Genomic DNA, 22,874 nt, shown 5'->3' on the forward strand with positions numbered 1-22,874 from the left:
AATTGCAGCCACCTTAATATGAGAGTAGTTTCCATTCCGTAAAAAATGATGTGTATGCTAAATGAATGAATGAAAGAATAAAGAAAAAAAATATCTGAGTGCGTATTAAAAAATAAAAATAATAATATTATATATCTATTTATTTTTATATATATTATTTTTTTATATTTTTAATACATATTTTATAAAAATAAATTATTAGTGATTAATTTGTAATGACTGATTTGAAAAAGGAATTGGATTTTATTCTCTTCTTGAATTTATGCAATGAAGCCTAGTTCCTAGGTTTCATAGATTTAACTAGGACAACTATTTTTCCCGTCTAGTATTTTATTTTATTTTTATTGTAATATAATGTTAGAATATGTGCAACCTTGAAAAAGTGCAAAAAGAAGAATAAAAGTATAAAAGTGTATGTAATGTCTATGATTGTCAGTTTGTTAGAATAAGAATAGTTTAATTAACATAATAATGCTCTGAAGAAAGCGAATTCTCTAGGGCATTATTAGGTATTAGCGGCATCCCAAAATGGAAAATGAAGAACATGGTATGAATTAAATATACATACAAGTTAAAAGGAGAACTTCTTCTTCGTCTGTTCTCTTTCTTTGTCAATAGGGGTAAACTATCTATAATACAAAATAAACTTCACAAACAATAAACTATAATTCAAATTAATCATGGTATTTGTACTAAAAAAATCAATTAATAAATCAATAATTTATGTAAAATATTATTAATATATATATATATATATATATATATATTAAAAATAAGTTAAACACCAATACATACTTATATATAAATATATGATAACTAATTTAGAATATATTTCGTTACATATATATTTTTTATACTAAAAATTATTGTGACACAAGTACTTAATATATATATATTATCAATTAACAAAATAATCTAAATATACAATTAATTAATAGCAATTATATATCTTATATAAAGAATATTATGATAATGAAATTTGTATCGAAAATACTACTAAAGTCAAAGAAAGAAAGAAACTAGTTATTCTGTGCTATACTGCTACACAGTAATGGAAGGAAAATCACGTGCCGATCAAAATAAGGGATTTTTATAAGTTATAATTTCGAATAGTATTTTAGAAGAATATATATTTATTTTTCGTAGATGTAATGAGATTTTTTTCTTAACAGACGATAATCTCTATGCCTTTTTATAAGACTTTTTACATATATCAAAAACGTAATGCTATATGTATACTAAAATTAGTTATCAAAATCAGTTATTAGTATAAAATATATATTAAAATATAAATACATATTAAAAATAAATTAAATTATACACATATTTATACATAAATATATTGGTAGTTAATTTTAGTGACTAATTTTAATGTATAAATAATATTTTTAATATAAAAATATTATTTATACATTAAAATTAATTATTATATATTTATATACAAATATAATATATATAGTTTAATTATTTTTAATATATATTTTATATTGATAGCTAATTTTAATATATATATATATATATATATATATATATATATATATATATATATATATATATATAGTATTTTAACGGTATTTAACCAATTTGACACAATAAAAATTAATTTATAGTATATTTGAATTTTATTTAAGTATTTATTATTGACTAATAAATATATATATAAATAAAATTTAAAATTTTAATACTTAATTAAGTAGACGGATAAATTAACTATTTGATCCATCTAAATTGATTTATATATATATATGTTGTTTTAATAAGTGAAAAAAAAAAACTTCTCTCTCATGTCCTACTTCATTCAATTGATTTATTGTTTAATAAAATAAGCAAATAAATAAAATTGTAAACGAAGCTTAATTTTAAAGGCTTTTGTTCCAGCTTTATCCCTCCCTTTTGATCCATCTCAATCACATATCACTATAGGGCAAAGAAAAGAGAAAAGGAAAGGCAACAAAGACAAAAGATAAAGTAAAATAAAATATATAAAAAATTATTTTAATATAATTATGTTACGGTAATTATAATATATTAAAAAATATTATTAAAATTAAAATAATATTTTAAAAATATTATTTAAAAAAATATTATCAAAATATAAAATAAAATATAACTTTAATTTGATCAACATTTATATAATTACTATAGCTAATTTAATTATACTAGAATCCACCAATATAAAATACTGATATAGATAGATATATCTGAGTACATTAATATATATAGTTTCAGATGCAAAAAACGACCTTGTTGGATGAAAGACCTGTTTTTTCACTTTTATAAATACCCCATCTTTGGTTATAGGCTTTCATTTTTCTGATAAAACAAAGTCGTCTTCTGCAAAGTGCAAAAGAAGAAGCTAGCTAAATTATATATATATTGAGGCACTAAGTATAAGAGGTTGAAATTAAAGCTCTCCGATCCTAGCCTGTATTTTGATATTTGTTGAGAGTGATGATTGATGATGTTGTTTCAGGTTGTTGCAAGCTAAGAAAGGATGGATTTCCCAAACCATCATCATCAGGAATCGATGTCAGACAGTTGTTCTCAACAGAAAAAGAACAACAACATGGGAAGAGGGAAGATAGAGATAAAGAGGATAGAGAACACAACAAACAGGCAAGTAACATTCTGCAAGAGAAGGAATGGCTTGCTCAAGAAGGCATATGAGTTATCTGTTCTTTGTGATGCTGAGGTTGCTCTTATTGTCTTCTCAAGCCGTGGTCGCCTCTATGAATATGCTAATAACAGGTACATATACATATAGATCTGTGAATCACCCAAATCCCTAACTCCTTTTTCATTCTTCTCAGCTTAAAGTTCCATTTTTTTTCCTTCTCTCTCTCTTAATCATCTATAATATGGCTTCCTTTAGTCTAATCCCTCAAACCCTTTGACACTAAAGTAAGGTTGGGCTACAAGAAATTATTCTTAATAAGTTAAATCGAGCTATAAATAGACAAGAAAAGAGAAAGGAAAGGTTCTTTAGGGTTTGTAAAAAGTCTAAAACTTAGTTGTCTCAGATTATAGAGAAAATTTCTCTTTTTTAACCCATCACAACAAAATCTGCACAGAAATACTGAGACTAGATAAAGATTTTCCATTCCAAACTTGAAACAGTTTTTTTCCATCTCAAAAATCTCACCTTGCCGCACACTCCACGTGGGAAGGTGAAGAGTAACCCTAGAAATTAGGGTTTTATTAGGAAATAATACACAACTTGGGTATCCACTACCAAACAAGGGATAAAAAAAGATGTCTTTTTTCTTCCGACTTGAAAATGGCCAAGAAGGGTGTCAAAAGTTGAAGTTTTTTCGTTTATTTAAACGCCGTTTAAGGAAAGACTAATTTTCAAGTTGGTTAATTGTGGTTAGGGCTTCAACAAATTAAAGTGATCTAGTTGGAGAGAGTTACGAATGACTTTAATTTGTTGTCTTTGGTTCAAAGAATCTTTGGTCACGTCACACATGATTTTTCAGTTCTGACAAGTGTGTTTATGTCATGATTCCCATACTTGGATCTCTATTTAAATCTTGCATCTGAACCCTAAAAAGTAACTATGCTTCTAACTTCTAACATCCTCTAGTTATGTGTGAAATTATGTTAGTTTCTTCCTTAATTTCCCATTCCCCTTGGAAAATATTTTTTTTATATATATATTGCAAAGATTGAAAAGATGAAAAGACTGAAAGAGATTGATATGATTCATGAGCCAATGAGAGAACGAGAGGCCTGATTCCTGAACATTTCATTTCATCACTGTGACTGAGGTTTTGCAATTTATTTGCTCAGGAACTTGCAGAAATATACATCAATGAAAATTAATGGTTCTCTTTAATATGATTAAAGGGAAAGAGGGTGAAGTGAGTGAGTGAACGGATGAGTGTGGAAGAGACAAGGTACGATAATGTGAGTGATGGATCCAATGGGACACTTCTGAGTTCCATTTAAAAATGATTATCAAGTAAAGTATTACAATAATTCAATATAAGTTAAGGGAAAAAAAATTGAATATTAATATGGAAATCATGTTGAAATTTAGAATGGTAAAGTAAGTGTTGATCCATTATTGCAGAACATATTTTGTTGTTAGAAAACATTTTTCCAAACAAAGTTTATTTTGTCATGTGGGGTTGTTTCTTTAAAAAAAATTCAAAGAAGGAACAAGCAAACATCCAAATTAGTACAAGACGGTGGATAAAGTTTTTTTTTTTCTTAAAAAAAAAAATTTGAACCCTTTACTTGATTGAAAGTTTAAATATTTACCGCAAAAGATGTATTGAAAGTTCTGAACTTTTTTTTTTAAATTTTTGCTCTTGAAATTCTCAAGAGCACACTTGCATAATAAACCATTGTTTTATTAATATGGAAATGATCTTGAAATTTAGAATGGTAAAGTAAGTGTTGATCCATTATTGCACAAAACAATTTGTTGTTAGAGAACATTTTTCCGAACAAAGTTAAATCATGTGGGGTTTTTCCCTTTTTTAAAAAAAAAAAGTCAAAAGAAGGAACAAGCAAAGATCCAAATTAGTACAGCACAGTGGTTAAAGTTTTTATTAAAAAAAAAAAAAAGCAATTTTGAACCGTTTACTTGATTGAAAAATGAAAACCCATAAAAGAGCACACTTACTTAATAAGCCATTTATTTTATTATAATAAAATGACATTTTTTAAACATGTAAATTCTTAATTTATCACATTTTATAAATGATAAAATGACTAGTTAAGATTAATGGAGTTGCAGAGTAATTAATGAAACGAAAAATCCGGTGTGTAATGGTTTTGGTGGAAGTGGGAGAGAGAAAACATAGGTCTAGAAATGGTTGAAGCAATGATATTGTGGGAAGGTGTGCCACGGTGGCAGGTGCAGCCAATGAGTGGGTCGAGGGAATTAAGGTATTTGTAAGAGTAGGGTACTATTTTAACATTTTATTTTTGATCAAATCCAATCAGAGTTTGACGTTGAGGCATTTGAATAGTTGCGTTTAAGGTTGAGTTAACTCATTGAGTTGGATGATTTGACCTTCAATTCTTCAACGTTTTAACAGTGTCAAAGCATCTATTGAGAGGTACAAGAAAGCCAGTTCAGATTCTTCTAATGGTGGTTCCACTTCTGAGATTAATGCTCAGGTTATTACTTATTAATTCATTATTAATCTCATCAGCATCATACTTCACTAAATATATATATTGTTTCAGCATTACCAGCAAGAATCTGCAAAACTGCGTGTGCAAATCAGTAACCTTCAGAACCACAACAGGCAAGTTCAATGAATCAATTATTACTAAATAATTGAATCACAGAAAAATTTAACAATTATTGCATGATGCAGGCAAATCTTGGGTGAGGCTTTGAGCAATATGGCTGTCAAGGATCTCAAAAACCTTGAGACCAAATTGGAAAAAGGGATTAGCAAAATTCGTTCCAAGAAGGTATTTATATACATATATCTTTCTTTTATTATTTTAGAAACTAAGAGTATATATATATATTATTGCTTTCAAATTAATTAATTACTTCATGTTTGTTCTACATCAGAACGAGCTGCTGTTTGCAGAGATAGATTACATGCAGAAGAGGGTAAATGTTTATTTGTAACATTGATTATTATTATTATTTCTTTAGATTATATGGCTTTCAAATGTTAAATGTACTAAACTACTTTAATTTACAGGAGGTAGACTTGCATAACAACAACCAGTTTCTTAGAGCTAAGGTATGCATCTGCATATTTCACATAACATGTGTAATATCATGGGTAAAGAATATTTTTTGTTCTTTAATTTGTTAAAAATTTTAAAAATATTCTTAAATTTTATTTTAAAATTTTTTAATTTATATTAAATATATTTAAAACAGCTAACTTTTTAAAAAAATTAGAATCAATTCAATAATAATTTTACAAGAACAATTATCAATACAAACAAATCAGAAATAATGGTTATGTATTATTATTGAATTAATCCTAAATTTTTTAAAAATTTAACTGTCACTAGTATATTTAATATAAATAAAAATTTTAAAATTTTTGACAAATTTTATAAAAAAAAATATAATTTTTCCTAATATAATATGATTAACATTCATGGGTGTTGCTTAATTATTTTGTGTATGTAGATAGCAGAAAGTGAGAGGAACCAACATAGCAATAACAACAACAATAATGTGTTGAGTGGAGGAGGAACAAACTATAACAATAATGAATCTCATCACAATGAGCAGCATCAATTTGAGTCTCGTGGCTACTTCCAAGTCACTGCATTACAACCCAATAACAATGAAAACCACTATGCTGCTACTGCTGCTAGGCAAGATCACATGTCCCTTCAATTAGTCTAAGCCTCTATATATCTATCTATCTACATACCTACCAATAATTTATTTCCTTCTTCTATGTGGTGTGTTTTTTTTTTTTTTTCGGAATTATCCGATTTAGTATGTGATCTTGGTCTTAGCATATGAAGGTTTTTTATTTAAATAAATAAAAAAATTATTTCCAAACATACTCAAAAGTTGTAGAAAGAAGTTGCAAGTATATATATGCAACTTATATTATATCATTTTGCAATAGGATATTGCTTTGAAAAAATAAATTGCGTTTCACACCAACCAATTGTGAAATCAACATGTTTTTCACATTTTGCACAAAAAAACAGAAAATTGAATTAATTTTTTTCACATTTGTTCTACTCATTTCTCATGTCTTACATGAGTTGAATTCCACATGTTCTCCATGCATAGAGTTTTAATTAAAATAAAAATAAAGACATTTTCAACCATCCTCGTGTTAAATGAGTGGAACATACAAGTGCATAAAAAATGAACTCAATTTTTTCAAGTCAATTGCATGAATTAAGCATGTTGATTTTGCAACTCTCTCGTGCGAAATGCAGTTTAAGGTATCAGACTCGTGATTTTCATATGCTTGGAAATAATTAATTATTTAAAATGAAAAACCCCATATGACATTTAATTTAATGTATGATCATCACCTATAAGTATATATTTAATTTCTACTAAGACTACATCATATTATATATATGCACGCAGAATATAGCTAGGTTCACATTAATGATGGCAATTATATAAAACTATTTTTATTAATATTGCGATTTCAACCATTTCTGTGATGGTATCATATGAAAATGATAGTGTGAGGATCATAAAAAAGGTAAAAAATGATCTTGTGAGAATCATAAAACGTTGATTATGTTAAAAAGGATAAGAGAGAGGATAAAAAAAAGATAAGAGAGATAATATTTTATAATAAATATTCATTAATATTAATTAATCTAATTATACACGAACAACAGATTACAATCGAACAAGTTGACTAATATCCATTGGGAGGGTGTAGGATTTAGAAGGAGAGTGATAAGAATAACGTGCAAAGAAACGGTTGACAATTTCAGTTGGATGAAAGTCATCAAAGAATGCATGAAGGCTCCTGTCCCGACATGGTTCATGCTCCTCTTTACACTGTCCATTGGATCCTACCTCGCAGCATCTAAAAATACCTCCATGACCTGAAATAATCCAAATCAAATATATATATAATTAATTAATTAATTAATTAATAAAACTGCTTAATATAATAGGTGACGATTTGATTACCCCGGGGGTGGTTTAATTGAGGGATATGAGATGCCATAAGAGGAGTGTTGACATAGATGAAATTGGAATCAGAGAATTGTTTGTTGAGTTGCTGAGACAATGCTTCAAGCTTGTTGTTAAACATACGTGATGCGTTATTCACTTCAGTGGCACATAGGGAGTGGTTTTTGCCATGAGTAATAATTTCATGTGGAATGCAGCCTAGAAGGTGCAATCCAACCAAAACAAACTTGCTTGCTCCAAGTTGGTGCAATGCCTTTAAATGCTGTGAATATTGTTTCACAAGTTCCGCACCGAATTCTTCAGGGGAATACTTTGCACTAGAACGGTAATGTTGGGGCAGGAAATAATTGTTTATGAAATCGTTGCTTCCTACGTTCACATAATATAAGCATTTTTTTAGTCTTTCTTCCACATTCTCAACTCTTCCTCCAACTTGCTTAGTGATTTCTGATATTATTACCTTGTGATTTTGTAGCTGCTTCTCCAACTCCACATTATCACCCTGAGTTAATAATTAATCATCACAAATCATGCTTATATAACACACTACTAATTCATTGATATAAGTTTGTTGATATATAATATACCAAATGTTTTCCGGTGTCATAGCGAATTCCCGCAGAGCCGGATGCATAATTGACACCCTCCTTGATATCGTAACCACCATAATTAGCATAGGGAGGGATAAGATGGTCAAATCCCAATAGTTGTGCTGCAATAATCAATCATATTCAGCTACCTAGCTACTCATTTCAATTTTGTTAATATATACATCACATGCATACATAATACTCAATTATTGAACGAAGACGGGCTAAATTCTTAGAGTGGTCTCTCGTATTTATGATTTTTTTTATTATTTTAATGTTTCAATCTAAAATTTATTATTATTATACTGATTCTCAAAATTAAATTTTGGATACTATATATATTGATTTTTTTTACTCTTTTTAACATTGAATGAGCGATTAAAATACTAAATTGATTTTGACATGCTATGTTAGACACAAGACTAAATAATGTTATTTCGTTTTTGCGTTTAAACAAAGTAAAAATGAGGAAAAAAAAGAATTTATATGATGTATAAAGCGTTTTATTTTTTTATTTTCTAAAACTATCTCATTTTTACTTTGTTTAAGCACAAAAAAATAATATTATTTTATTTGGTATCTAACTAGCATGACAAGTCAAAACAACTTAACATTTCACTCATTAACTCAATACCGAAAAAAATCTAAGGACTAGTATGATTTTTAGAATTGAATCTTGAGAACTAATACCGTAAATTTTGAATCATAAGAATTAAAATGATAAAAGTCATAACTTTTATAAGAATTTAGCCATGAAGACAAGAACATGTGACATGATAAATTTGTGGATAAATTAAGTAGTAGTATTACTGATAAAGTCAGCAATAGTGAGGCCATTAGTGTATCTTCCAGTTGGGCCATCAGGGAAATCAATGCCATAAGGGAAGTAATTAGCTTTGCAATCGGTGGATAACTTGTTGTTGTTTCCACTGTCACTTAGAGAGTCCCCAAATATGAATAGACAAGGCACCTGGGGCTCCCCAACAACAATTGTTACACCACTCATCAACACAAATACCAACCATAATTTACTCTCACAACCCATGTTTTCTGATTTGTGTGAAAAAAATGTTACTATTTGAGCAACACAAAATATATACAGAGAGAAAAAGAGGCAAGAGAGAAAAAGAAGCATCACGAGGTATGACCTAGTTTTTTGGAAATGTTGATACATTTTTGTGGTGTATTTGATTTGGGACATTTCATGGACACACTAGTATACTCTAGTGCATGTAATTAACCACCTACACATTGAAACAAAGGTTAACTAACTCTGTGGCAGTTATTATCGGTAATCCAATAAAACCAAACACAAGTCAACCGTAACAACCTCCTATAACCAGGCCTACCATTACTCATAACTATATTTACATCTAAAATAAGAATTAGGAATTACCCAACTTCATTTTTATATATTCAATCAACTTCAATTCTGTTGACCAAGAAAAAGAAAAAGAAAAAAGTATAGGCTTGGTCTTAGGTGTAGCTATCTTATTGGGCCACCTATTGCCATGTTGATAATGCTTATTGGAAACATCTTTTTTACCCATTATAATTGTGTGTCAATTCCACAAGAGACATCAATAATTGGAGTAAATTTTATAATGGGCATCAATAATCAATAATCCAATAACTTAGTAATAGTATTCACTATGCAATATGCAATCTTCCAAAACCTTATGAGAAGTTACAGCATATTAGTACTATGGAAAAGTATAGGTGAACAATGAAAATATTAAACAATGTAAATTGGATGTTCATTTTACTAGTATACGGATGGTTATTTTAATATTAAAATTTAGAGGGTTAATTTAAAAGTATAGTGTGTTTTTATTTGATTGGTGGTTGTTCATATTGTTCACCAAATTCATTGTCCCCCTAGCATTCCCCTAGTACTATATATGTACTAACAAACTAGAAGGAAATTTCCATATTCTTATGCCTTGCAAAGAAAGAAAGAAATAACATATTTCTAGAACATTAATTGTGGCACATACATTTATATATATGCATTTATAGCGAGAGATCAGATCAGATCAGATCAGAGCTAAGCCCTTGATATCAGTAGGGTAAGCATCAGATGGAGATTGAGCACTATAAGCTCTTTGAGCAACAACGGCATTCCCAGCCTCAGTTGGATGAAATGCATCCCAAAACAGATGCTCCCTTCTGTTCTCACATGGTGTTTGCATTGGCAAACATGTTATTTGACCATTGTTCCTTCCCACACCACAACATCCAGCATTTGTAACACTGAACCCTGGATCATTCAATCAAATTCATTCATATATCATGAACCATATCATATATAGCATGTTTAATTTGGAATAAGAATTTACCATAGGCTGAAGGGTTGCTTATAATATCTTGGAAGATACCATAGGAGTTTATGTAGATGAATCTTGCATCAGGGAGTTGGGTGTTGAGTTGATCAACAAGAGATTTCAATTTGTTGTTGAATATTTGGTTTGCATCATTGATTCTTTCAATACATGTAACACCATCTGGGCTGTTTTGGGCCAACTCATTTGGGCTGCACCCTATTTGACCAACCCCAAACAGCACCATTTTCCTTGCTCCATAGTTATACAGACTCTGAATAAATGAATTAAATCATCATATTAATTATTGTGGTTAATTATGTTTATACTTTAATGAAAAAGGATATAAAGAGAGACTAACTTGAAGTTGTTTGGTATAATCTTGAAGAAGAACATCAGCATACTCTTCTGTAGAGTACTGCCTGCTGCTAGAATAGAACTGAGGCATGAAATAGTTGTTAAGGTAATCATTGCTCCCCAACCCAATTGAGTATATGCACTTGCTCAAGTAATTTGCAGCTGAGTCCTCATTTCCTAGTATATTTACCACCTGGGACACTGTGTTTTGGTAATTCTGCACCTGTCCACTAAAACTAATACGCCCTCCCTGCATTCATATCAACAATTTTCAAACACAACACTCTTCTTTCATCAAACTAATAATAATGAAGGGTACTACGAACCAGTTGCTGGCCAGTCTCCTCTCTGATTCCAGCAGCAGCAGAAGCATAATTGACACCTTTGAGAATGTCATCACCACTGGCTGTTGCAAAGGGTGGTATGTAATCATCGAATCCCAAAAGCTCAGCTGTCACATTTCAAAACAAAATCAATATTAGATAAGACTTGCATGCACCCTCTTCTTAATTATTTGTTATTTGCTAAACACAGTAAATGTTTATTTCTTTCTTTAGTTGCATTTGTAACTATTAGTCAAAGAAGTACCACTACCACAAGACTATCATAAATTCCACATTGAATGCTATGTAACAATCCCATGTGAATGGAATTTAAGTGCTAGCAACACACCTCAAAAGGTGTAACTCTCATATATATATGTAGAGTTATTATAGCAAGTAGTACTAAGTGTGCCACCAAAACAGTGTTCTTGTTCTGTTCTGTAACTTTGTTATTCACTGCATTCTGTGTTATAGAAAATACAAATGCTTGATGCTTCTTAAAGGTGAAAAACATTAAAGGTCCTCTCTTTGATGTGTTACACAATAGAAATAATCAAACCGATGCATGCACATTGAATAGCAAGCAATGTAGTATATATCAAATGAGTAATAAACACAAATTAAAGATGTATATTACCAATGACATCAACAGTGGTTTTGCCATTGGAGAATCTTCCAGAAGGACCAGTAGGGAAATCAATGCCATAAGGCAAGTAATCAGCTCTAGCAAGAGATTGGAGCTGGTTGTTGTTGCCATTGTCAACCAAAGAGTCTCCAAATATGAAGTAGCAAGGTACTTGTGGTGCACCTCTAACCCCATTATTGCTCCACAGGCCAAGAAGCACCACAAGAAGAAGCAAGAGATCCAAAGCAGCCATTGAAGCAAGAAATGAAGTGTGTGTGAGTGTGAATGAATGAGCACTTTGTTTAATAGTATATAGTATATATAATAGAATAGAGTAATGCTTTTATTTAACTTTTCTACGGTTGGGAGTGTTTGTTGGGTGCATTAAATTGACGCGGATATAATGTGAAATTCAATGAAATGGACCCAGACCAACTATTCACATTTCACAACACTACCATGCACTCATCGCTACTTCTATCTCTTTACAAATTCTTTTATTCAAACTTCAAATCCCCCCTCCTCGCCTGTAAGTCTAGTCTATGTCTATTTTTATAATATAAAAAATTATAAATGAATTAAATTATGTATGTATTTATATTTAATATTTTTAATAAACTAAAAATATCTTAGGCTACGTTTAATTTATATTTTTATTTTCTATTTTTTTATTTTTATTTTTTATTTTTAAATTTTTATAAATAAAAAAGAGAAAAAAAAGTAAAAATAGAAAATAATTTTATTAAGTTTTTTTCTTTAAATTTACTACGTAAGCACCAAAATAATTTTGTAGTAACATAAAGAATAAAATCTACATAACTATATGTATATAACTCTGTTAAAAATTCATTATTATAATTAATTATATGCACAAAAAATCCTAAACAATGTATTTTATTATGATGAAGCAAACTTATAATAGGAGTATTATATTCTTGTGTGTATCAAGTATTCTAAATTATAAAAACATACTTAAGATCCTATATATTTTCCTAAAAAATGGCTAAAGAATGAGTTTTATTTTTATTTTTTATTTCTCACGATATTTTTAAATTTATCAGGTCAAAATTAATTCATTCAAATTCATTTAAACATACAAAAGAGTGATCAAATAACTATTGGAGCAACCTAAATTTATTAGAATAAAGTCTAACTAGAAATAATATATATATACCACAAACACAAAAAAGGGGGATATTACGTATATGTAGCACTTAAATAAATGTAGCAGTTTAACGAACTAAATATAATACAAATGATATTTCAGTTTGAATCACGTACTTATTTTTCAAATGATTTTATTAATAATAAATATTAAAATTTTTAAATATTTAATTTTTCAGTACAAAACTTTTCATTTTCAAAATCTATTTTTGATAAACAAATTTAAATATTAATTTTAAATATTTGAAGTTAGTTTGCTTTAATTTGAGTTGCATATATAATTTAAAGTTTTAAACAATGCTATATAGCCATAAAATATTATTATTTTTAACTAGCAATAATTTGTCATAGAAATTTTGCATACAAAAATATATAATTTACACTTATATTTACTAAAATTTTACATATATAAATTAATATAATTTATACCTATATTATTTTAAAATTTACACGTATAGATAATAAAATTTATTTATTAAAAATAATAATATTTATATTAGTCAAATAATAATAAAAAATATAAAAAATTGCTACACCAAAAATTTCTGGTATAATTGGGTACATATACAGCGCACATAGGACCGCATGGTATAACATCACATTAATGGGTCATGCAGGAGCAACTCAAGAGTTATAAGATTAGAGTTTATGATCATTTCTTTATTTCCCTTGATAATAAGCATCATCCATGGGAATTAAAGAATGAAGTGACTAATAATAAATTCCTGTACCTATGCATGTAGGATTGTTGGTCTTCGTTATGATCAGAATTCAGAACTGCATGCTTATATATATATATTCATGAGTGTACGTAACATCCTTCATTTTTTCTATGCAAAATGCCAAGGAATTGTAGTAAGTAGTGATGATGAGTCAGTAGATTTTATATAACTTACGTGATGGCATTCAATGTACGCCCAAAGTTCATGTTTTAGATGTGATATTCTAATTAAGGGCGGTGGAAATATTCTTTTTTTTTTTTAAATCCACTTTACTTGCTAACAATAGCATCAAGCTAAGTATGTTACTATGCTGTTATGTGGAATTCAAATAGCATATATTATATAACAATGTAATGTAATTAAGGCTCTTAACTTAATTTTATCTATCTTTGGTTATCATTTTCATCATACAAGTTCGTTAATTACAGTGTTACTCTCTAAGCATATATCGCAGAGGGGGGAACTTCGTTGGTAGGTAGCATTTAATTACTTCATTAGCACATTGTTAATGATGCTATCTTCATAGTTCATATCACTGTCCTCTTAATAAATACATGTTCACGTCAAACATAGCTAACTGTCAGAACCAAAAGAATAAATAAAAGAAAAGAAAACTTAGTTGACTTCTATACAGATATACTAATACTAATAACTCGCAACTTCAATTCCTTATGTGGAGATTACCTTTTGGTTCAATCGATTAAATTATGGAAAAGTATAGGTAAAGAATGAGAATATTAAACGATGTGAATAGATATGTCGGATGATTATGTTTATTATTTTTAATTGGATGATTATTTTTTTTTGATTCGATTTACTCATGCATAATTAATAATAGGTGGATGTTCAATTTATTATTAGGCGTGCAAATAGTTATCTTAATGTTAGAATTTGAAAAATAATTTGAAAATAGAATAATTTTTTTTTATTTTATTAGACCAATTCTAAAATCACATCGTTCACAAAAATTATTATTTATCTAACAAAATTTTTAAATTATAGGCTAATGTTTTGTATTTCTAATTTCTAACAACTAAATGTGTTTTAATTATTATTACAAATACTTTGATTTGGATAACAAAATTGACAAAACAAAACGTAGGCATCATGGCATGCAAACAGCTGGTTTGACACGAAAACATTTTATGATTCCAGCGATGGACAACATAATTTGAAGCTAACTAGCAAGCCTAAGAGTAAGACAAGTGCTCCATATATAGCCTATATAGCAGGCTTAATAATATTGGTAATGTTTGAAAAAAAAAATTCGTCAAAATTTATTTTATTTAATATTTATTAATTATAACGATAAGTAATTAATAAAAATTAAATAAGATAAATTTTGATTATTTTGATTAAAATTTTTATTATTTTTGATGAAGCCATGCAAGATCATTAATGTGAGTTGGTAGAAAAATTCAATGCTTTTGCCCAAATGGTAACCGAGTAACATGCTTGGTTTTGAGCACTCCATTGTTGTGCATTTAAAGCATAAAGTCCACACTTCTCACTCTCCTCAATCTTCATAAAAACTCATTAACTTCCTAACCGCTATCTAGTGCTTTTAAAACCTTCTTAAAATGTTGTCCATAACGATTTATTAGGGTAGAAAGTCGTAATAACTTTTTAATTCAAATATTTTGTAATGTATGTTGTCTACTGTAATATTTACAATATAATACCCACAAATTATTATAGTAATGAAAGTTTAAATGAAAAACATTGATAATTGATCGATGAATGCATGGGAATCTTAAATTTATATTTTTAAAGGGGTTTTGAACAAATTTCTAAAACGTTTTTAGAAAAAAAAATACTAGATTTCAAAGTTTCTATAGTGGTATTCAAATGCATTCAAATTCACTTTTTTAAAATATTTCTAGCTTTAAATTCTTAACAAGTGTTTTACGGAAAAATTCATTTTTATAAAAGTTTAACTAATATATGTCCTAAAAAGATATGATAAGACTACTATTAATAAAATTTTTAAATATTTTCTCTTAACAAATACAAAATAAATATATTAAAAATATTTTTTTTGTATTTTCAATAAAAAAATCTTCAATTTGTAATTTTAATATATATACTTAGGACATAAATTAGCTAAACTCTTTTATATATAGTACTGTTCTTAAAACAATCCGATTAACAAAATTCTACTAAAACGGTAGTTTTACATTTAGCGTTTAGCTAATATGTGTTCGACACATAATAAATTTATTATTAGTAAAATATTTTAAATATTTTATATTTTTAATAATTTTTTTTGTCAAATTTTATAATCTAAACATGTATCTTTAGGAAATAAAATAGATAAATCCTTACATTTATTAATAGTAGTTGGGTTAGTACTAATTAATTAGTATTAATGGATGGTATACAAGATTAGTTTTCTTGTCAAGTTGTCGTTGACAATTTGTATTTTGATTACTCATTCTGGATCGAACTATAACTGAATATGGAAGCTAGGATATACTGGTCAACATCAAAGAAAAATAAAACTTAAAGTTTGTTTGTTCTATCAAAGTAGTAGTAGATACTGAAAATGATGTTACCAATAATAACATATATATGGCTTCACAATTAACAACTACTAATATCACTATATCTTTTTAGCCAACTTAAGTTGATTTAGTGTAAAATTGCTAGGTCAGTTAAATAAATGTCGAAAATTTAAATTTTATTTTTTATGTACAGTAATTTATTATTAGTTAATAATAAATATTTAAATAGAGTTTAAATTTACAATAGACTAATTCTTAATTTACCAACAAAAAATACCCTAAGAAACTTAAATATCATTATTTTTTTTCGTTTGAGAAAATTTTTATATATTAAATTTGATTATTATTCTTGTTAAACTCTACTTTGTCAATGCAAATATCCGATCCATGTAAAAGGCAGTGAATAATGCTGATATATATTTAGGAAAAATTTAGGGACAACAGTTTTATTGAATTTTGGCTAGCATGTAACCAGCAACAGAGAAAGATGAGTTATTGGATGAAATCTCACACCAATCTCATACTATCAAATCATCATTGATGGCTAGTTGATGGCTAACAATCACAAAAATTGCTGGCCCCCTAGCATTGCTCATATATATAAGGAGATTCTTAAAAAAAAGGGTGAAAAAAAGTTAGGCCGTCGTTTTAATTTTGTGAAGGAATTATTAATGTTATACAGAAAGAATAAAATTTATATATAAAAAAAAACAAGTGAACGAATTATTATCGGAAAAGAATAAAATAAATATATAAAAGAACAAATGAAAGAATTGAATCTGATTTCAACACCCACCACATGGTGGTATTTATGAGGGAAAATTTGTTGCAACTTGAGAAGTGTGTTCTTCCACCATGCTAGCCTGTTACCTTCGAATTTTGTCTTGTAACCTGTAAATGCTTTTCAGGTCCTACTCTAATTCATACTTGATAAGTTTCACCTACATTCTAGATAATACTCTAAAGTGGTTCAATTTAAATAATGTTGAATATCAACGCAAATGTTAAGATTTCAGCTTCACAGTTTAAGCAAACAAGGCAAATATATATGGAAGGGTGATCTCTCGTAATAAGGAAAAAGTTTGGTAACCAAAGTTTTTCAGCCATAATCAGCCAAAACTTTTCATAATTTACTTCATTTATATCTCTTAATAACAGTTTTATTTTTTATTCCACTCTCTTATCATTCTACTTATTACTGTTCTTATCAAATCTGTTTATTAGTGATATTAATTATAAAATCATATCCCTTTTTATTAGACACTATTGTAATCAATATTTAATATTCTGTTTTATAATTTGATTTTTATATATAAGAATACAATAAAGATTAATAATGATTATCTTTAAAAACGGTAATTATAATATCAATTACATTAAATAATTGCAATTGATTCTTTATCCGTTATGGTATTTATCATCAATTATGGGAGATATGAAACATGAAACCTATCCTAATATATACTGTATGTTAATTCACTCATACTCATTCAAAAATCACAAGAATAACACCATTGCAAGCACAATAGTGTATAAGCCAAAAAATTTTACAAAACATTTTTTTTATCATTGTAATTTATATGGCAATTGATTTCGACCTTAATACAGTACCTATGGTAGAAGGTGCTGAAGAATTTGAACAACAGACGGACTTACCCAATGAAATTATTGCCAGTCAATCAAGTTCTGAAAATATAGAAAACTACACTAGCTCTGATGAGGTATGATAATTACCCGGATTATTTTTTTTTGTATTTTTTAGCATTTTAATTATATACGTAACATCTTTTATCATTATTTGTTTGTTATTTACGTCAAAGAAAAAATAAATTTGCCACCGACAAATGATACATGATCACTCATGTTATATATATATCCCCCTTCACTTTAGCATCATCACAAACAAAAATAAATCGTTATGAATAAACTGAATTTTTTACTTTTTAAATAGAACCGTGCAAGTTTGTACTTTATATATAAACTGGACACATGGGTTCTATTGGTTACACCAAAACTTCATATACCTACTCAAATTTCTTTCCATTAGCCCGCTCTTAATAACTAATCTATAATAAGTATTTCATTAAATCGGTATTTTTTTATTTTTTCATTTACTTTTTTATATTTAAATTTATGCAGATAAAATATTATTAATGTATAAAAATATTTGGAAGATTTAAAAAAAATATAGGAAAATAGGAGCTATGGTCCTACTATATGCCTTTGATAATTATTATTATTATCATTATTATTATTATTATTATTATTATTATTATTATTATTGGAACATATAAACAACCATTGTGCCTGTTCTGAAAAAGAAACGTCAGGACATGGGTGTTTTCATCCTCTTGTTTGTGTTTTAAGTTAAATGAGAGATAAATCATATAAATAAATATTTTGATGACCAATAATTTTTTTATAATATTTAATTCTAAATTACTTAAAATACAATAGAGAATGTAAATAAAAAAATAAAAAATATATATAAATAAAAAAATAGAAATTAACATCCACGTTAACATACATAATAAAACGAAATTAGCACCTAAAATTACAGTATTGTGTTTTATTTTGTTATACTCGATAGTGAAATTATCTACTTTTATATAGTTAACTATTGGGTAGAGTTTCATTTATTTTTTTTTCTTTCTTTGTTTTTTTTTCAGGTCATAAACCAAGCCATTGGTGAAGAGGAGCTAGATCCCGAGGAGGGAATGTGCTTCGGCACATTAGAAGATGCGCGTGCATATTATTACCGATATGCAGCTAGGACTGGATTTGTCGTCAAAATAAGAACCACCGGTTGGGAGACTAGAAGCGATCAGAGGGTGGTTGTTAATCAGGCTTTGCATTGTAATAGAGATGGATACCGCACATCCCGTGTAAAGGCACCCAAGAGAAGGAAAACAGTGGCCTCAACAAACTGTAAAGCCTGTTGCTATTTGGCATTAGATAAAATGACAGGACAGTGGAAGATTTCTCGAGTAGAGTTATCCCACTCACACCCGTTTAATCCGAAGCTATCTGGAATGTTCTCAGCAAACCGTCAGCTAAGTATGCATGTGAAGGACCTGATACAGTAAAATGACCAAGCTGGCATTAGACCGAGTAAGACGTACTAGGCACTAGCCAATGCCGTTGGTGGCCCTGCCAACCTCACCTTTACAGAGAAGGATGTTAGAAATTACATCAGTCGTCACTTACGCATTTCCGGAGATGAGACAGATCCAAAAGAGTTACTTAGGCAATTCTCATGGATGAAGGAGCTCAATCCAAACTTTTTCTTTGAAATAGATGTGGATGAAAACCATAGCATTAGAAATGTGTTTTGGGCCGTTGCTCGGTGTAGAGCTGCATGGGAATATTTTGGTGATGTTGTGACGTTTGACACTACTTACAAGACTAATAGGTACGGAATTATTATTTTTCTGTTGGACTTAATTAGACTTTTTTCCATGAAAGGCATTTATAGTTTCCACCTACATTACATGTTCTTATATTTCCATTGTTTAGGTACGACATGCCATTTAGGTCTTTCGTAGGTGTCAACCACCATGGGATGTCTACGCTTCTTGGGTGCGCATTATTGCAGAATGAGGACACTCATACATTCGAATGGCTTTTTCGTACTTGGTTGAAGTGCATGGGTAAGGCCCCTATATGTGTTATAACAGATCAGTCGCTGCAGATGCGTTCTGCATTAGAGACAACATTACCACACACACGCCATAGATGGTGCATATGGCATATCCTAAACAAGATACCAAACAAGCTGGTAGGTTACCGTCGTTTCGATAAGCTTATCACATGCATGAAGAGGATTGTGTTTGAATCCAAATCTAAGGACTCATTTGAGAGAGATTGGCACGGTTTCATTGAAGAGTATGACCTCCACAATTCTCGGTGGCTAAATGGTAGTATAATCTTCCGGCTCATTACTATCCATGTGTGGCTTTTTTATAGATGTTATTTTATAGTCAATATGGATGTTGCACTTATGGGTTAACTTATGCTATTTGTTTTTTTTTATTTGTATTTTGTTTTCTATTCATTTGCAGATATATTTACTAACCGACACATGTGGGTGCCAGTATTTTTCAAGGACGAATTCTGGGCTGGCATGAGGAGCACACAACGTAGTGAGAGCATGCATTCAGTTTTTGATAAGTACTTAAACAGTAAGATCTTTGTTGCAATTTGTTCGCCAATACCAAAAATGTGTTATAGACAAAGAGCAAAAGGAGCTTGAGTGTGACGCTGCTGATTTAAGGAGTATTATCCCCTGTGTTTCTAGCTCACCAATAGAAAAGCAATTCCAGAGAGAATATACAAACTCCATGTTTCGAGACGTTCATGATCAATTTATAAAAAAGACCGATTGTGACATCTCCTCAGTCAACCATCATGGTACAAGTATAGTTTGTGAAGTTGACGAACAAAAGATGGTGTTTGACATGTCAGTGTATAGCAGATACCAAGTCGTGTATTGCTCGCAGTCATCAGACGTTCAATGTGATTGCTTTATGTTCCAATCGAATGGTATTCTATGCTGCCACAGTCTTGCAGTTCTCCTACATTTTCGTGTGACAGCAGTGTCCTCACAATACATTCTATCCCGATGGAGTAAGAATGTTAGTCGGAGACACACATACATCAGGAGTAGCATTGACATGGACCGTTTTGATGAAAGCATGACCATTTTTAGGGAATTGTGTTCTGATTTTTACAACGTTGCTCAGGATTTCGTGGCTACTCAGGAGGTTGCTGCTATATTGCATGATGCCATGGACAATGCTCGGCAGAAGCTCAAAGAACATAAGGAATCCGAGTATCAAGCTGCACATGTACCAAGTGCGGTTTACTCACATACCCGTGATGAGTGTCCCGTTAGTATGGATGAGCTACATGGCCCACGTCGTGTTCCTACGCGAGGTCATCCAATGTCCACCAGACTTGGGGCAGAACTAGAAAATTCTATTAAAAAGAGGGCACGCAAACACAAGAACACTCACAATCGTAACAAGGTAAATATGAGATCTACTCCCTTTTTCACGTCATTTGTTTATTTTAAGTGGGTTGAATGGATGATAAGTGATGATGTTATTTTTCAATATGATTTGTGTGTTTAGGGACCTAATGGTACTGCACAACCATCTCCTACCAATGTGGCATCTTCCTACAAAGATACGCAATGGGCTTGTTCAGAAATGACAGAGAATTTGGCTACGCATTCTGACTCCTTCATATCACTATTGAATCCATTCCATAACACCGAACAATTGTGTATGTGTACCTAGTGTATTTTTCGTAGCATTCATGTCATATCCATTTACTTATTGTTTCCTCTTTTGTTTTGTTTTTAAATTTTTTTCCACAGGAAGCATTTTTGGAGGATTCGAAGTTTAACAACATTAGAAATCATAAGCATTAGAGTTTAGCAACTACTTTGTACTTAGCCCATGCTTCAATGTTATTTTAAGTTATCATGATTTTGGTGGTTTATTGGGTTTATTTTTTGTATTTTAATATACTCAACTTTTATTTTACCTTGCTACAGCTTCATCTAACATTATTAAATAAAATATAATAACAGACATGGGCAACTAAATTACAACTTTTTTATTCTTTTACTCTTTCTTACCGTTATTATTTGTTACTAATATTTTATCTTAATAAATGTTAAGTTGATAATTTGATCATTATGATAATGTGGTGCAATACATGAATTTTAAAATTGAATATCAAAAGTATCCGTATACAATAAGGTCTTTTTTCCATTATTTAAAAAATTAGACATCAAAAAGGCATATCCAGACATGTATTCTATTTACCTCCAATAACATCCTTTAATTTATTAGAATAACAACCACTTACCTCCAATAACATCCTTTATTTTATTAGAATAACAACCACGATTGAATATTTATTGCTTGGGCATAGATATTATATGGTGGCTGTTAAGCATGGATAACTGTATAGTCCATAAATTTTTTAGCAGATATTCGAAAGAAAGTCCAAACTTCAAACAATGTGATCTCGATTTGAGCAAAAAAAAGCCAAAAACATATAAAAAAATAATCTAACAATTTAAAAACAATTTCTTTATTACATAATTATTAACTGGGATACTGAATCCTTTTTTTTTTGTTCAGTCCAAATCCAAATCCATTTGCAAAAATTTCATGATAAAAAGCACGTAAATCCTACAACCATATCAACCGTAAATACACACACCAACTCTAGTCCTAATTAATTATTTATGTATATATTTACCCTGCTGTCCAATATAGGTAATCCTTTAATAAAGATGCACCCGGTTTTGGTTTATATCCGATAACATCCATCTGTATTCCATGATAACATCCATTAAATTTTGAAAACAAATTAACAAAAAACACACACCGACCAACTCCAATCTCAATTTATGGCTTATAGTTCCTTTTAGCTTTCTTGGCCTGTTCTGCCCTTCGAACCAGTGATCTTGTCCGTGGGTTCGTCCAAGGATCTTCAAGATTTTTCTTCTTTCCCCTATCATCCACATGTCGATATGGTACATTGAGTACACCATTTATCTCACTCCTAGAGATGTTGTCTTTGCAAATTAGAATGTCAGTTACAATTTCTTTCTGAATTTGTTGCAACTGGGC

At 29.4% G+C, this 22,874-nt stretch overlaps 5 protein-coding genes across 5 annotated transcripts; 3 read left to right on the forward strand and 2 right to left on the reverse strand.

Moving 5' to 3' along the window:
• The first annotated feature begins 2,259 nt into the window (after nucleotides 1-2,259).
• LOC130969685 (floral homeotic protein AGAMOUS-like) lies at nucleotides 2,260-6,413 on the forward strand. Its single transcript, XM_057895532.1, has 8 exons — nucleotides 2,260-2,397; nucleotides 2,474-2,748; nucleotides 5,049-5,130; nucleotides 5,200-5,261; nucleotides 5,334-5,433; nucleotides 5,540-5,581; nucleotides 5,676-5,717; nucleotides 6,119-6,413. Exons 2-8 carry the CDS (start codon nucleotides 2,495-2,497, stop codon nucleotides 6,338-6,340), a joined length of 804 nt encoding a protein of 267 aa, XP_057751515.1. The 5' UTR covers nucleotides 2,260-2,397; nucleotides 2,474-2,494; the 3' UTR covers nucleotides 6,341-6,413.
• Nucleotides 6,414-7,315: 902 nt separating this feature from the next.
• Nucleotides 7,316-9,253, reverse strand: LOC130967570 (GDSL esterase/lipase At1g29660-like). Its single transcript, XM_057892490.1, has 4 exons — nucleotides 9,019-9,253; nucleotides 8,206-8,330; nucleotides 7,616-8,120; nucleotides 7,316-7,518 (listed from the first exon to the last, which is right to left on the reverse strand). The coding sequence occupies exons 1-4, from the start codon at nucleotides 9,251-9,253 to the stop codon at nucleotides 7,316-7,318; spliced, it is 1,068 nt and encodes a 355-aa protein (XP_057748473.1).
• Nucleotides 9,254-10,033: 780 nt separating this feature from the next.
• Nucleotides 10,034-12,087, reverse strand: LOC130970676 (GDSL esterase/lipase At5g45670-like). The gene is made up of 5 exons (XM_057896834.1): nucleotides 11,847-12,087; nucleotides 11,213-11,337; nucleotides 10,891-11,136; nucleotides 10,548-10,803; nucleotides 10,034-10,468 (listed from the first exon to the last, which is right to left on the reverse strand). The coding sequence occupies exons 1-5, from the start codon at nucleotides 12,085-12,087 to the stop codon at nucleotides 10,245-10,247; spliced, it is 1,092 nt and encodes a 363-aa protein (XP_057752817.1). The 3' UTR covers nucleotides 10,034-10,244.
• Nucleotides 12,088-17,837: 5,750 nt separating this feature from the next.
• Nucleotides 17,838-19,310, forward strand: LOC130967331 (protein FAR1-RELATED SEQUENCE 8-like). The gene is made up of 2 exons (XM_057892143.1): nucleotides 17,838-17,945; nucleotides 18,894-19,310. The coding sequence occupies exons 1-2, from the start codon at nucleotides 17,838-17,840 to the stop codon at nucleotides 19,308-19,310; spliced, it is 525 nt and encodes a 174-aa protein (XP_057748126.1).
• A 174-nt stretch (nucleotides 19,311-19,484) lies between these two features.
• LOC130967332 (protein FAR1-RELATED SEQUENCE 5-like) lies at nucleotides 19,485-21,524 on the forward strand. The gene is made up of 5 exons (XM_057892144.1): nucleotides 19,485-19,636; nucleotides 19,741-20,141; nucleotides 20,286-20,405; nucleotides 20,455-21,251; nucleotides 21,357-21,524. The coding sequence occupies exons 1-5, from the start codon at nucleotides 19,485-19,487 to the stop codon at nucleotides 21,522-21,524; spliced, it is 1,638 nt and encodes a 545-aa protein (XP_057748127.1).
• Nucleotides 21,525-22,874: the final 1,350 nt, after the last annotated feature.

The sequence above is a fragment of the Arachis stenosperma genome, chromosome 3 (genome assembly GCF_014773155.1).
Source record: "Arachis stenosperma cultivar V10309 chromosome 3, arast.V10309.gnm1.PFL2, whole genome shotgun sequence".
NCBI lineage: Eukaryota > Viridiplantae > Streptophyta > Magnoliopsida > Fabales > Fabaceae > Arachis > Arachis stenosperma.